General features: G+C 46.1%; 1 protein-coding gene across 3 annotated transcripts in view; it reads left to right on the plus strand.

Moving 5' to 3' along the window:
• AKR1A1 (aldo-keto reductase family 1 member A1) overlaps positions 1-16,227 on the plus strand; it is a 60,055-nt gene that overhangs the window by 22,910 nt on the left and 20,918 nt on the right. For all 3 annotated transcript variants that reach the window (XM_077450772.1, XM_077450773.1, XM_077450771.1), the window contains 3 exons: positions 3,485-3,592; positions 6,882-6,998; positions 9,493-9,644. In XM_077450772.1, coding sequence (XP_077306898.1) covers positions 3,485-3,592; positions 6,882-6,998; positions 9,493-9,644 — 377 coding nt within the window. The remainder of the gene's footprint in view (positions 1-3,484; positions 3,593-6,881; positions 6,999-9,492; positions 9,645-16,227) is intronic.

The raw sequence follows: 16,227 nt of genomic DNA on the forward strand, positions 1-16,227 counted from the left end.
ACAAATTTTGAAAAAAAATGATATTTTCTACTTTTTGTTATTAGAAAAATCCAATAAACTCAATTTTAGTCATACATTTAGGCCAAAATGTATTCAGCCACATGTCTTTGGTAAAAAAAAAGTCAATAACTGTATATTTATTGGTTTGCGCAAAAGTTGTCACATCTACAAACTAAGGTAAGTTTTCTGGAATTTACGCAGCTTTTAGTTTACGACTGCCTATCTCATTTCTTGAGGTGCTAAAATGGCAGGGCAGTACAAAACCCCCCCAAATGACCCCATTTTGGAAAGTAGACCCCCTAAGGAAATTGATAAGTGGCATGTTGAGCCCATTGAATATTTTATTTTTTTGCCTCAAGCGATTGAATAATGACACAAATACACAAAGTTGTCACTAAATGATATATTGCTCACACATGCCATGGTTATATGTGGAATTGTACCCCAAAATACATTCTGCTGCTTCTCCTGAGTACTGGGATACCACATATGTGGGACTTTTTGGGAGCCTAGCCGCATACGGGGCCCCGAAAACAAAGCACCGCCTTCAGGATTTCTAAGGGCATACATTTGTAATTTCACTCCTCACTACCTATCAGTTTTGAAGGCCATAAAATGCCAAGATGGCACAAAACACCCACAAATGACCCCATTTTAGAAAGTAGACACCCCAAGCTATTTGCTGAGAGGCATGTTGAGTCCATGGAATATTTTATATTTTGCCACAAGTTGCGGGAATATTACAAACTTTTTTTTTTTTTTTTCACAAAGTTGTCACTAAATGATATATTGCTCACACATGCTATGGGCATATGTGAAATGACACCCCAAAATAAATTCTGCTGCTTCTCCTGAGTACGGGGATACCACATGTGTGGGATTTTTTTGGGAGCCTAGCCGCGTACGGGGCCCTGAAAACCAAGAACCGCCTTCAGGCTTTCTAAGGGCGTAAATTTTTGATTTCACTCCTCACTACCTATCGCAGTTTTGAAGGCCATAAAATGCCAAGATGGCACAACCCCCCCCCCCCCCCCCCAAATGACCCCATTTTGGAAAGTAGACACCCCTAAATTTAGGGATACACTAGTGAGACTCACAGGTAAAAAAAGCACCTAGCCTGTCAGCGACTGTATCAAAACGCTACAAGAAAAACTGTTAGCGATGGCAGGGATCAGGCCTGACTCTGCGAACGCTGCAGTTATGTGTGTTGTGTTTTGTAAGTGACAGTGATCGATCGATACTGCACTTGGGTGGGCTGGGCTGGGCTTGGCGGAGGGGCTAAACGCAGGTGCTAGCAGGTATCTGGGCTGATCCCGCTAACAATGCGTTTTGGGAAACCTAAACTGCTGGCGACGCTAATATAGATCTGATCAGATACTATATTACTAAGGGAGGTGTATGCTTTTATGGGTGTTAGCGGTACTGGCACTAACCTGACGCTGCCTGGGGCGACGCAGACCTTATCTGACCCTCAAACTTATATCACCCGCCGGGTGATCAGGGGGTTAAACCTTTATTAGGTAATAAATGGCGGGTGCCCTGAAACTATAAAAAAATAACTAACCAACCAGCGTCACCTGTAACAGTTATATGGTGATCACTGGTGAAAGGGTTAACTAGGGGGCAATCAGGGGGCTTTATGCGGTAGTATATGGGGGGTCCCTGGCGCTATAAAAAGCTGCGGCGAACCTAAATACCTACCTGCCTAACTAGCGTCACCTGTGACACTAATACAGCGATCAGAAAAACGATCGCTTATTAGGCTGGGTTCACACTGGAGCGATGCGGGAACGCCACGAATCCGCGGCGGGTTCCCGCATCGCATGCCTCCCGGCGGCAGTTCACACTGCCCTATGCCAACTGCTGGGAGTGTCAGTGCAATGTTAATGACACCCCCAGATCAGTTCGCATATCGCAGTGCGATCTGCAAACTCGGACAGGAATTGGATCGCATGGTGTGAACACCCATGCGATCCGATTCTGCTGCAGACCAAAAAAAGGGTCCCGTGCGAGTTTGCGGCGGGTGCGACGCGAATTCAGCCATACTATCTGTATACTATCTGTATGGCTGAACTCGCTTCGCACAGAGATTGGATGTGATTTGCACTGCAGTGCGGTGCGAATCACATTCGTTCTCATAAACCGCTGCAATGTGAACCCAGCCTTAGTGACACTGGCGACGGGGGGTGATCACGGGGTTAAACCTTTATTGGGGGGGGGGTTAGGGGGGTACCTTAGAACTAAAGGGGGCTAACCCTAACTGCCCTAACAGTTATTACAGTCACAAATGACACCAATGCAAAAAATAAAAAATAAAAAAATGCAATTGGTCTCACTGTGACTGGGGGGGCAGGGGTAATTGGGGGGTGATCGGGGGGTAAAGGGGGGGTGTGAGTGTGCCTGGCATGTTCTACTGTGTAGTGTCATGTTGGTGCAACTCACCGATCCTCTCTCCTCGGTGCCGGAATGAAAAATACCGACACGGAGGAGAGATTACATCACTTCCTCTCCTGTGTTTACATTACAGGAGAGGAAGTGATGTCATGCTGCACTTCCATTCGTCAGGAGCGATCGCGAGGGGGTGGCCATGAATGAATGGCCGCCCCCTCATCCCAGATCGCTCCTGAATGGATTCCGACCGGCGCTGGCACCGGGGGGGGGCCCCATGTACACCTATATGCCTGCCCGTGCCATTCTGTCGACGTACATCATCGTGCGGCGGTCGGCAAGTGGTTAAAGAAGCCTATCCTGCTTCTAACTAACACTGTTTGTTTTTTACTTTCTCCATCAGCTCCCCCCCCCCCCCCCCCCCACAGCTATTAACTTTTTTTTTTGTATCAATTAACCCTCCTTTTTTAGATTGTAAGCTCTAATGATCAGGGTCCTCTGATTCCTCTTATACCAAATTCTAATGTATCTGTAATGTCCGCCTTTTATTTTGTTAAGCGCTGCGCAAGCTGTTGGCGCTCTCTAAATCCTGTATAATAATCGAGAAATTTCTCATTTGTATGATGTCGTTAGTATTTAACGTTTGCTAATTGGGACATTCGCTCTGAGAATATACAGGAACCAGTCTGGCTGATAAGGCAGTTTTATTTTTATTTTTTTTATCTTCTATGTCCACCAATCAGAAAGTGAGGTCTGGCGCGAAGGCCATTGTGTGAGCTGGGCATTTGATGTAATATATCCTGACAGGCGGCTTTCTGGTTGTTTTCCTGCTTGGTGAATATTTCTATCTGCAGGAGGAAATGGATGAGCAAAACCATTCATCTTTTCCCATCTGAGTTTCCTTCCTGGACACAGCAAAAAAAAATAAAAGATGTTGCCACTTTGTTGGCTCGAAGGGATGATGCTCTCACAATGTCCTTTTCTGAATGATTATAAATCTCTGACCCCCCCCCCCCCCTCCTATGTACAGACAAGAGCTCCATCTGCTTATTATCATGACTGTTTGTTTTTTTTTTTTTTCATTCTTTCATGACAGATTCACCTAAAGGCAAACATGGCGAATGCTGTTGAGTGTGATACTTTGTACACCGGTCAGAAGATTCCGCTTATTGGACTTGGCACGTGGAAAAGTGCACCTGGCCAGGTAATACTTTACAAGGAACTTCTATCTCTAAGAAACCCCTGACATAGGAGAACCTCAATCTACACAAGCCGTCATGGTGGAGGGAAACAAAAAATGAAAGCCTTAAATCACACTTTGAAAATTGCCTCCTAATATCCTTTGTGGCAAGCCAAAGTGTTCAACATTGGTCGTTTGAGGAGATCACAAGTCAAAGACCTAAAATTGGGACCAGAACTACAACTCCCAGCATTTGTGGGATAAGAGAGGCTTGAATGGAGTGGTGATGGAATGACTTGCTATACCAAGCCATCCCAAACTCCTTGGGCTCAGAAGGTCGTCTCTATAGAGCCTACCGTTTACATCAAGGTGGCAGACCAAAAGTGGCCATTGTTTTAAAGAATCTCCCAGTTGGAGGATTGTAATTGTCAGCTGGAGCTGTTGTGGGGAATACTCCCAACATTCTCAATAAAACGTGATGGAGAATGGCCAGACGTGGTGACTGTTGTTGGAGGGGAGTGGTGATGTAGTGGCTTTCTCTGCCCAGCCCTCCTAGACTCCTTAGGCCAGTGATGGCCAACCTTGGCACCCCAGATGTTTTGGAACTAAATTTCCCATGATGCTCAACTACACTGCAGAGTGCATGAGCATCATGGGGAATGTAGTTCCAAAGCATCTGGGGTGCCAAGGTTCGCCATCACTGCCTTGGGCTCAGGTTGCCTCCTATAGGGTCTATCCTTTACATCAGGACCTCAGACCAAAAGTGGGCATGATTTCTAAAACATCACCCAGCTGGGGGATTGGAAGCGTTATCTGGAGGCGTTTTTGAAGAATATTGCCAACATTCTTCATAAAACGTGATGGACACTGGCCAGACATGGCAACTGTTAGTAGAGTGGTGATGGAATTACTTTCTCTGCCCAGCCCTCTAAAACTCCCTGGGCTCAGAAGGGCTCCTCTATAGGCTCTACCCTTTACATCAGGACCTCAGACCCAAAGCGGCCATTGTTTTTGAAAGCATCACTCAGTGGCTTGGGCCTGACAACTGGAGGTGTTGTGGAGAATACTCCCAACATCAATAAAACATGGATGAGTATAGCCAGGTATGTGGACTGTTGTTGAAGAGGGGTGGTGATGGAGTGACCTTCTCTGCTCAGAACTCCCAGACTCTTTAGGCTCAGAAGCTTGCTTCTGTAAGGTCTACCCCTTTACATCAGGAACTCCGACCAAAAGAAGCCATTTTTATTTTAATTTTTATTTTATTTTTTTAAAGCATCTCCCAGTTGCATGATTGGAAACGTCAACTGGAGGAGCTGTGGCAAATACTCCCAACATTCTCAATAAAACGTGAAGGAGAACGCCAGACCAAGCCTACTTCCAGTAGAACAATGTTTCGTATTTAGGAAACCAAAAAAATCTGATTTGTAGAATTTGTTTCCAGTGTTTATTTCAGGGAAAGTCTAGCCGGGCGCATCAACCAAGACCCGCATAGTGTGAAATTCCAATTAATTTTCAAAGGACAACAATTTGTGTTCACTATTGTGTTTGCTGAATGTCCACACTATGATCTGTACTGGGAGGAGACCATCTCCGATATTAAACACAATCTTCTTGTTTTATTACATTTTACATCTCTCTGATTCATTTTATCTGGACGTCCTTAATATGTAATGTGCTTGCGGGTTATTTCCACTTCTGAGACGCAGCCGCCTTGATCGCTGGAAAATACTCTGTGCGGTTTTTCTTTCATCTCTGAATAAATCTTTCCTCATTTTTTTTTTTTAATGGATGTTATTATGGAGCCTGCAGCTGTCCGCCACAGATGAGCGTTTATGTCACGGGAAGATAATAGATATTCAGCCCCTTCACCTCTCACACTGAATAGATGAAAGGGTGTCATGAATAATTATAAATATGCAGGTTATAGGGGATCGGATCCCACGTAATGAAAATGATAGAAGCAGCAAAAGACCAAGTGGTTCATCAAGATAAAATATATACATATATATTTAACCTTTTGCCACTAGGCAGCACTTTTTTAAGGGTCATTTACTCAGGGAAATGAAGACCTCTTGATCCTGTAACCACTATGATTGGCTGTCACGGTGGTCAGGAGCCCCCAATGCTAAATAATGACCAGGAGCTGTTGATGACCTGAATGGTAGTGCCTTATGGATGCATATGTGCAATGGCTGGGTGGTGAGGTACTCCCATGCCGTCCATTGCATACATACGGACAGCCAGCAGGAACAGGTTAACCTTTTTTTCCCAGAGTATATAGATCTGTTTTTTTTTAACCAGAGTAAAGTTTATTGAGCATACATGAAAAAAAAAGATTACATAGCAATACTCAAACAAAAAGGGGTAGGCGCAACAAGCGCCAAGCACCATGAAGAAAGACAGTCCATGTCCAGCAGGATAGACTAGAAAATACAGTGTACACAATAGCATGACCACAGGTAATACACATATACATATAACAGAGTCTCTAGGCGAATTTATTAAAGGGGAATACTGCCACCAACCGCGCACAACGTTTATCCTGTGCAGCAATGAGGACTATTCATCCATTCATCCCAAATCTTATGAAATTTCATAGGGCAACCTCGGTTGGCATAAATGAGTCTTTTTTATAGGGTAGAGTTTGGTTAACAGCTCTCTTCCACTGCTGGAGCGTTGGGGGATCAGGTCTAAGCCACAATCTGGCTATCTGCATCCTAGCAGCGAAGAGGGTCTCCTGTAAGAATATTCTAAGATATTTACTTTCATCTTGAAGGGGAAGGAGACCAAGTATACATTGTCGTGGGCAGAGCGTGAGGGGGGACCCCATATGGTCATGTAGGAACTGGATTATCTGAGCCCAATACCTCTGGATGGGGGGGCAAGTCCAAATGAGATGATAGAATGTACTGGCCGGGTCACCACAAAGGGGGGAAAAGAGGGTCAAATCCTTGTCTGTACTTAGATAACCGCCCAGGGGTGATAGAGGCCCGGTGAAGTACGTATAAGTGCGTCAACCTATCCGACATTTTTGGGGACACCTCCGTCGATACCGATAGTATCTCTCCCCACTGCTCATCCTCCATCGGGCCAACATCAACCTCCCATTTAGGTTTGAGACTATATGCGTGGGTCGTAACCCGAGGAGTGAGGAGGTGTGCATAAATAGTGGAAGTAAGCTTATAAGAGTCATTGCATATAGATCTGTTTTTCCCAACCCTGTTTTAAATTCACCAATGACTTTCTTGATGGCCACAAGTAATATCCATCCAAGGCTTGAGTCTTGTGAACTTGTCTTCTTGTCTCATGGCAGGTGAAGGACGCTGTGAAGTACGCCCTCAGTGTCGGTTATCGGCACATAGACTGTGCCTCCGTATACGGAAATGAAACTGAAGTTGGAGAAGCCATCAAGGAAAGTCTCGGAGATCCGGTAAAATAATTGACGTGCACATGAGTTCCTCCATCTTGATTTTGCTATTATCTTAGTTGGCATGTGCGGACTATGGTTCTGTAGCCTGTAGGGCCAAGATTTGTGGGTGCCTGGCCATCACATCTCTGAATTTGATGGACATCCCACTTCCAAACCATGACCCTTTAATTTGAAGTTGATGGGCACCCCCTTCCCGCATGGCCTTTGTGAGGCAGTTGCTCCCCCCCCCCCCCCCTTTTTTTTTTTTTTTTTTTTTTTTTATGGCTAGAACATTCTCCAATCTTCTAGGAAGGCTTTCCACAAGAATTTGGAGGGTGTCTGTAGGAATTTGTACTCCTTGCAAGTTCAGGTATGGGGGGGCGGCAACAGGTGTAACAGAGAACTTCTCCTGCGCTCTGGTGTCTCTGCCTTCAAAGTGTGATACCGACAGTTTTAAATGGTAGTGTCAAAAAAGGTCTTGCAGCCCTCCTCGGAATATTGGGTATTCAAATACTGGAGAAAACAAAACAAGAAAGGAAGGCTCACTGACCTAGTGCATTACCATAGACGGAGCTTTATTAAAAACAGAACATATAGCAAAATGGCTACTCACAAACGAGTATTGATAAAAGGCATAATCAATAAAATTGGGTCCATCACACCGAACATCCACACATCCAGATCTGATGTCAGATGAATCGACTAATACCCCAACAGAAACGGCTGACGCGTTTCTTGGCTCTGAGGAAAGGAGTTCTCCCCTGAAACGTGTCAGCCGTTTCTGTTGGGGTATTAGTCGATTCATCTGACATCAGATCTGGATGTGTGGATGTTCGGTGTGATGGACCCAATTTTATTGATTATGCCTTTTATCAATACTCGTTTGTGAGTAGCCATTTTGCTATATGTTCTGTTTTTAATAAAGCTCTGTCTATGGTAATGCACTAGGTCAGTGAGCCTTCCTTTCTTGTTTTGGGCAACAGGTGTACCCATTATGGCAAAAAGATTGTCCGCAGCTATGCAAGCTTCTTCAATATACCATTTCAGAACCAAGGTCATTATGGAGTTGCCCCCTTTTTTTGCCTCCATAATATCCTCCACTCTTCTAGGAAGGCTTTTCACAAGACTTTGGAAGGTGTCAGAAACCATGAAATCAGACCGAGACAGAAGTACAGTTAAATAAAGTTGTTTAATAGTAAAAAGGACAAACGTAGTCAAAACATAGCCAAAGTTCAGTAACCTGAATGGATAGTCAGACAAGCCAGAAGTCAGGGATCAATGTAATAGAACAGCAAGCAGGATCTGGAGCCAGAAGGGACGTCAGCAAAACAAATCTTTAAACAGGAACGCAGGAGATTGTCTCTTGTGATGTTGACCAAGGTGAAGGCAGAGATCCTCTGGGCTGAAAGGCTTAAAGTGGAAGTAAACTCCCCTATCGTTTTCAGCTAAGGAAGCTGCCATCTTTGCCTCTGTTTAATCTTCAACTGCTATGGTGCTGCACATGTGATTTGTTATCACACCAGCCATTGGATGGTAAGATAGTTTGGCTGAGAGCACAGCCAATGTGCAGTTAGCATTCCCGGCATGCCTTTTTTTTTTTAACTGTTTAAATCGATGGGTTTACTTCCACTTTAAGTAGGCAGGACTGACCAGCAGGATATCATCAACAGCTGAGTAACTGTGGAGAGAGATAGGAGCTGGAAATTAGCTGAGAGGCCAGCTCTGAGAAGGAAGGGCTGATCCCAGCCCTGACAGAAGGTGTCTGTGGGAAATTTTGCCCATATGAGGTCCGGTATTTATGTTGGATAAGAAGGCCTGGCTCACCACTTGCATTACAATTCATCCCAAAGACATTTTGTACGGTTGAGGTCAGGGCTCTGTGCAGGACTTTCAAGTTCCTCCCATGTCCTGAAACCTTCTGAATGTCTTTTGAGATGAGAAGACCTCAACCCAAAGATGTTCTGTAGGGTTAAGGGCAGGTACTGATGTTGGATGAAAAGCCCTTCTACAAACAATTCTTCCAAAAGTAGGGTTGAGGTCAGGGCTCTGTGCAGGACACTCGAGTCCCTTCACACCAAACTGGTCAAACCATGTCTTTATGGAGCTGGCTTTGTACACAGGGTCACAGACAGTTGTAGTGGAACAGAAAAGGGTCTTCACCAAACTGTTACCACAAGGTTAGGAGAACACCGTTGTTTACAATGTCTTTGTATGATGCAGGATCACCCTTCACTGGAAACATCCGAACTTCATCATTTGGGATAGAGTTCAGATCAGACGTCATGATCAGACGGCAAACTGGGTATATCCCAGGAACAAGCGGGGTCTGGTCACAGGGGGTGGCAAAGTCAACCAACTTCTGTATATGCTTCTGATATTCACAATTTTTTTTTTTTCCGAGTCTCACCTGTATATATTACAAATTCCAGCAAAATATCCACATCTACTGTCCATCAATGGTACCGGGTCTTGTTTCTGTACATCATGTATAACGGCTTTTGTTTGTTTCTGGAAGGGTTTGAAAAGAGAAGAGATATTTGTGACCTCCAAGCTGTGGAATAATAAACATCACCCAGACGATGTAGAGGGGGCTCTGAAGAAGACCCTCGCTGATCTCCAGCTCTCCTACCTGGACCTCTATCTCATGCACTGGCCCTATGCCTTCAAGTGAGTGCAACGTCCTGTCATAAATGATTTATTAGGGATATTTTATATAGTTCCATCAATTTACACAGTGAGAATATATTGTAATGTTCGGGGGACCAGGTAGACCGCAGGACACAGGCTTTTCATACAACAAAGGGTTTATTAACTTAAATAGCTTTACAGCAGCCAAAAAACAAAAGGAAAAAGATTTGTAGTCTCACCGACTTGCAAAGTCCAGAACAGCTGTCCTTATCAGAAACAGAGCTTGGTCTTGATGGCAGGTAGCTTCTCCTACCAGGAGCCTTCCAAACAGGACACTGCTGTCCACTTCATTTGCTGCAACCCAAAACAAACGCCAAACACCATCCACCATGTGTTCTCCACTCCTCCACACCACTCTACAACTTCCTGTCTTGCCTTTTAAAGACACTTCCTCTAACAGGTGGGTTAATCAATTTTCATTCCCTAAAGAGAGCACAACCCAAACAGAGGGGAAATATAGCGTCCTTCCAGGACCCAGCCACGGCGTCCATTACATATCCCCCCCCTGTGCCCCAACGCCAAGGAGGTGGAGGCAACAGTGGAGCTCAAACAATGGACTCGGGAGAGGGCATCTGCGTTTTGATGCAGTCTCCCGGGCCTATGCTCCACTACAAACTTAAATTCCTGGAGTGCCAGGAACCACCGGGTAACCCTGGCATTAGTCCCTTTTCCCTGTCTCAGCCATGTTAAAGGGGCATGGTCAGAAATCAACCTAAACTTCCTCCCCAAAAGGTAATATCTGAGGGATTCCAGAGCCCACTTAATGGCCAGACACTCTCGTTCAATTATGGCATAGTTTTTCTCCGCTGGTGTTAACTTCCTGCTGAGGAAGACTATCGGGTGTTCCTCGCCATGAATAACCTGTGACAACACCGCTCCCAATCCTACATCGGAAGCATCAGTCTGGACAATAAATTCTTTTGAAAAATTGGGTGCTACAAGGACAGGGTGTTGGCACAGCGCCGACTTGAGCTCCAAAAAAGCCTTCTCAGCGTCTGCATTCCACTCCACCATGACCGATTTCCGACCCTTAGTCAGATCGGTCAACGGAGCCGCCAACGTGGCAAAGTTGGGTACAAACCTCCTGTAGTATCCCACCATGCCCAGGAATGCACGTACCTGCTTTTTTGTGAGGGGGCGGGGCCAATTCTGTATAGCCTCTATCTTGTTGACCTGAGGTTTCACTACCCCTCTACCCACGATATAACCCAGGTATTTCACCTCCTCCATTCCCAAAGCACATTTTTCAGGGTTTATTGTAAACCCCTCCTTCCAAAGAGAGTCCAGCACTGCCTGCACTTTGGGCAAATGTGATTCCCAGTCTTTGCTAAAAATGACTATATCGTCCAAGTATACTGAGGCATACTTCCGGTGAGGTCGTAAAATCCTATCCATTGCTCTCTGGAAAGTGGCTGGAGCAGTTTGCAATCCAAAAGGCATCCTTTTGTACTGAAAACTCCCCTCTGGGGTAGAAAAAGCAGTTTTCTCTCTAGCAGCCTTAGTCAACGGTATTTGCAATACCCCTTGGTAAGGTCTAACGTAGTGATATACCTGGCTGGACCTAGTCTCTTGATAAGCTCATCTACCCGGGGCATGGGGTAGGCATCAAACCGGGAAACTTCATTAAGTTTCCGGAAATCATTGCAGAATCGCAGAGTCCCGTTGGGCTTCGGTACCAACACAATCGGGCTCGACCACTCACTCTGCGATTCCTCAATAATCCCCAGGTCTAACATCTTTTTTACTTCCTCTGAAACGGCCTTCCTTTGAGCCTCTGGAATGCGGTAGGGCCGGACAAAAACTTTGACTCCTGGTTCTGTGACAATATCATGCTCTACGACACTAGTGAGCCCGGGCAAGTCTGAAAATTTTTCTTTATTTCTCTGCAAGAACTCCTTTGCCTGCTGACTTTGGGTTTTAGACAGGGTATTTGCTATTTGGACACTCTCCACCCCAACCCGAGGCTCAAGTTTTGTACTAGCCAGGGAGGTCGCTGGTTCCCTGTCTGTCCAGGGCTTTAACAAGTTTACATGATATATCTGGAAGGGTTTCCTCTTGCCTGGTTGGTGGACTCTATAATTTACCTCTCCCATTTTTTCTACAACCTCGAAAGGGCCTTGCCATCTGGCCAAGAATTTACTTTCCACAGTGGGAATCAACACTGCTACTCGATCCCCCACTTGGAAGTTCCTAATTTTGGCTGCCCTATTATAGACCCGTCGTTGAGCCTCCTGGGCTTTTTGTGAGTGTTCCTTAACTAGCGGCATCACAATTCGGATCCTCTCCTGCATTTGAGAGACATATTCAAGAACACTTTTATGCTGGATTGGTTCACTTTCCCATTCTTCTTTAACAAAGTCCAGTAGTCCGCGAGGTCTCCGCCCATATACCAATTCAAAGGGTGAAAACCCAGTGGAGGCCTGGGGGAATTCTCGGATAGCGAACAGGAGAGCTGGTAACAGGCAGTCCCAGTCTTTCCCATCCCTTTGTACCACTCTCTTGAGCATAGACTTAAGGGTCTTATTAAAACGTTCTACCAATCCATCTGTTTGGGGATGGTAGACCGATGTGCGCAGCTGTTTAATCCGGAACAGTTTGCATACATCAGCCATAACCTTCGACATAAACTGGGTGCCCTGGTCTGTGAGTATTTCCTTGGGAAAACCTGTCCGTGTAAACAACTGGAATAACTCTCGTGCAATAGCCTTAGAGGAGGTATTCCGCAGGGGTAGCGCCTCAGGATATCGAGTGGCATAGTCAAGGATCACTAGTATGTAAGAATGACCTCGAGCCGACTTTACCAAGGGACCCACTATATCCATGGCTATCCTCTCGAATGGGACCTCAATTATGGGTAGAGGGACCAACGGGCTCCGGAAATGGGTCGCCGGAGCGGTCAACTGACAGGTGGGACAAGAGGTACAGTATCTCCTTACCTCTGCTTTCAAGCCTGGCCAGTAAAACCGGTCGGCGATCCGTGCCTCCGTCTTTTCAACTCCCAGGTGTCCCCCTAACACATCATCATGGGCCAGGTCCAGGACCTTGCGTCTATATTGTTGGGGTACCAATAATTATTCTACCACATTTTCTCTCACTTTAGTAACCCGATAAAGCAATTCATTACGTATTGAAAAATGTGGCCACCGCTCATTCGCACCTGGCTCTTGGGGCTCCCCATTTATTACTACAACCTGTTCCCGTGCCCTGGCCAAAGTGGGATCCTGCATCTGGGCAGTACCAAATGCCCCCTGGGGAACACCCAAATCTGGCAAGTCAGGGGTAGAGGCCATTTCCTCATCATCTTTCCCCAGCATTACCTGAAGCGGGGAAGGTTCCCCCCCCCTCAGTATTCAGGTAGGTCTGAGAACCCCACATATTGACATCTTTAACAGAATCAGCACTATTTTCATCATTATTAACCAAAGTCTTGGCGTTTTTATCAACTGGGTCCATATTATGAACATGTGGCATCTCAGGGTTATTACCCTCTACAACAGGAACAGAGGGACTAGTTTCTTCCCAGTCTCTGGACCTTTCAGATAGTTCTCCTTGTCTCCAAAGTTTTGCAAATAATGGACAGTCTCGTCCTATGATAACGTCATGTACCAAGTTCTTTACCACCCCCACCTCTTGAGTACCAGTGCCACATGCTGTGGAGATGGACACCGAGATGAGAGGGTACTCTCTAGTGTCCCCATGAATGCACACAACCCGCAAAATTTTGCTTACCGGACCGATCTTCCCAATTACTCTAGTGTGAACCAGGGTCACCATGCTTCCAGAGTCCAGCAAGGCCCATGCAGGGTGGTGGTTCACTTGGACTTCACACTCAAAATTCCTCTCTCCAAGGTCAAGATGTGTTGTACACGATTTATGGGCATAAAAAGACCCCCTCCGAAGAACCCCGCATTCCATGGGTTCTTCCTGCAATGGGCAGTGGGCCCGGGTATGGCCCCAGGCATGATATCGCCAACATTGTACATCCCCTCCTCTCCGATCAGGAACAGGTCGCTGAGGGGGTAATGGGTGTGACTCTTGGCCTTCCGGGGTGTTGGTTCCAGGGCTCCTGGGGACATCCGTTCGAAGGGCGGCAGTTGATCGGAAGGGCCGTGGCCGACTGGGCCCTTGATGCTTGGGGGGGCCAAGCAGATCCTCCACCACCGTATATCGTTCCACCATCTCAACAAGGCTGTTCGCGGTTTTGGGGTCTCCATGACTGACCCACCGTTGAAGGTCATCTGGCAGTGACCTTAAGTACCGGTCCAGCACGATCCGCTCCACAATTTGGGGGCCAGACAACACTTCGGGCTGCAGCCATTTTTTTACTAGTTGCACCAGGTCATGCATTTGAGATCGCGGTGGCCGGTTTGGACGATACTTCCATTGGTGCACTCGTTGGGCCCGAACGGCCGTAGTCACCCCCAACCGAGCCAGTATTTCTGCCTTTAGTTTTTGATAATTTTTAGCATCTTCTGGTGGTAGGTCAAAATAGGCTTTTTGAGAATCTCCGGTGAGGAAAGGAGCAATTAAGCCGGCCCACTGGTCCTGGGGCCACCCTTCTCTCTCTGCCGTCCTCTCAAATGTTGCCAGAAACGCCTCTACGTCATCACTCGGGGACAACTTCTGCAAGAAATGGCTTGCCCTTATGGTCACCTGGTTGCCAGGGGCAACGGCCACTTGTTCACGGCCCTGAGAAAGCTGCTGCACTGCTTCTTTTAAGGCCGCCATCTGATCCTGCATAACCCCTTGTTGGGTCGCTTGCTGGGCTGCTAACTGGGCCACCAACAGGCGAGTATTTTCTTGCTGCAAAGCCAGTGCCTCGTTGTGCTGCGTTGCTAAGCGCTGATTAGCTTCCTCATGGCGGGTCTGCGCTTGTATATTCGCCAAGGACAGCTGTTTAATTAGCTCCTCCATGGTTTCAGCTTTCCGCAGTTGTGCAGCTTTAACCCAGGACATAAATTCACTGTACTGTCCCTTTAAATGTCAGTTCAAATCCACAAAAAAAAAAAAAAAAAAAAATAGCAAGAAAAAATGCCTGTTAAATTTGTCCTGCCCGCATTCGAGCACCACTTGTAATGTTCGGGGGACCAGGTAGACCGCAGGACACAGGCTTTTCATACAACAAAGGGTTTATTAACTTAAATAGCTTTACAGCAGCCAAAAACAAAAGGAAAAAGGTTTGTAGTCTCAACGACTTGCAAAGTTCAGAACAGCTGTCCTTATCAGAAACAGAGCTTGGTCTTGATGGCAGGTAGCTTCTCCTGCCAGGAGCCTTCCAAACAGGACACTGCTGTCCACTTCATTTGCTGCAACCCAAAACAAACGCCAAACACCATCCACCATGTCTTCTCCACTCCTCCACACCCTTCTACCACTTCCTGTCTTGCCTTTTAAAGACACTTCCTCTAACAGGTGGGTTAATCAATTTTCATTCCCTAAAGAGAGCACAACCCAAACAGAGGGGAAATATAGCGTCCTTCCAGGACCCAGCCACGGCGTCCATTACAATATATATATATATATATATATATATATATATATATATATATATATATATATATATATATATATATATATATATATATATATATATATATATATATATATATATATATATATATATATATAATTTTACATTTCACATCACTCCCTGCCCCCAAGGAGCTTACAATCTAAAGGTAATTCATACATGCACCTACTAGGGCCAATCTAGACAGGAGCCAGTTGACCCCCCAGCATGTCTCTGGAGTGTGGTGGGAGGAAGTGAAGGTTTTCTTTAAGAATAAATTGCAGAGCTACATTAATCGTCTCCAGCTCGCTGTATAGTAAAATGACAATCTGGTGGGAGCGCTCTGGTTCTGCCATACAGTGTGGGGATCGGTGGGGATCGGTGTCTCTCGGAGGAGATCATCGATCAAGCTAAAGAGCCGGTGATGTTGGCTCTTTACCATGTGATCAGCTGTGTCCAATCACAGCTGATAAATGTACATATTCACCAGAACACCAAGGATCCTCGGATATGGTCCAAAAGCTTTTATTGCAGGAAGATCACATCACAAGGACAAGTGCAACGCTTCGGGGCCACGCAGGACCCCTTCATCAGGCATGTGATGACATCACAGCTGAGCGCATGTAAACAAATGCCGGTTATCAGTGTTCTCCTTCCTTAGTGCTGTCACTGCCTGAGGAAAGGAAAGCTGATAATTGGCGATCCTGTGACAGGGCCTCTTTGTCATCAGTGCAGCATAGCGGGGGGCCTCTTTGTCATCAGTGCAGCATAGCGGGGGGCCTCTTTGTCATCAGTGCAGCATAGCGGGGGGCCTCTTTGTCATCAGTGCAGCGGTCTCCCCGACCTCCGGAGGCCTGGTGGTGACCCCCAAAGTCAGGGAGGGCTGACATTCCTCCTCAGGGTGCAGGTTACTAGGCATAGTGGGTGTGATGCAAGATGGAAAGATGGGCGCCAGTCACTTTTAAAGATGAATAAAAAGAGAAATAAAACTACAGGAAGAGGGGAGAGAGGGGTAGGGTAGGGCACAGGACACCCTTGGGCAAATTAAATAGC

The sequence above is a fragment of the Lithobates pipiens genome, unplaced genomic scaffold (assembly GCF_037356315.1).
Source record: "Lithobates pipiens isolate NorthernLeopardFrog02 unplaced genomic scaffold, aLitPip1_a1.2 Scaffold_23, whole genome shotgun sequence".
In the NCBI taxonomy this organism is placed as follows: domain Eukaryota; kingdom Metazoa; phylum Chordata; class Amphibia; order Anura; family Ranidae; genus Lithobates; species Lithobates pipiens.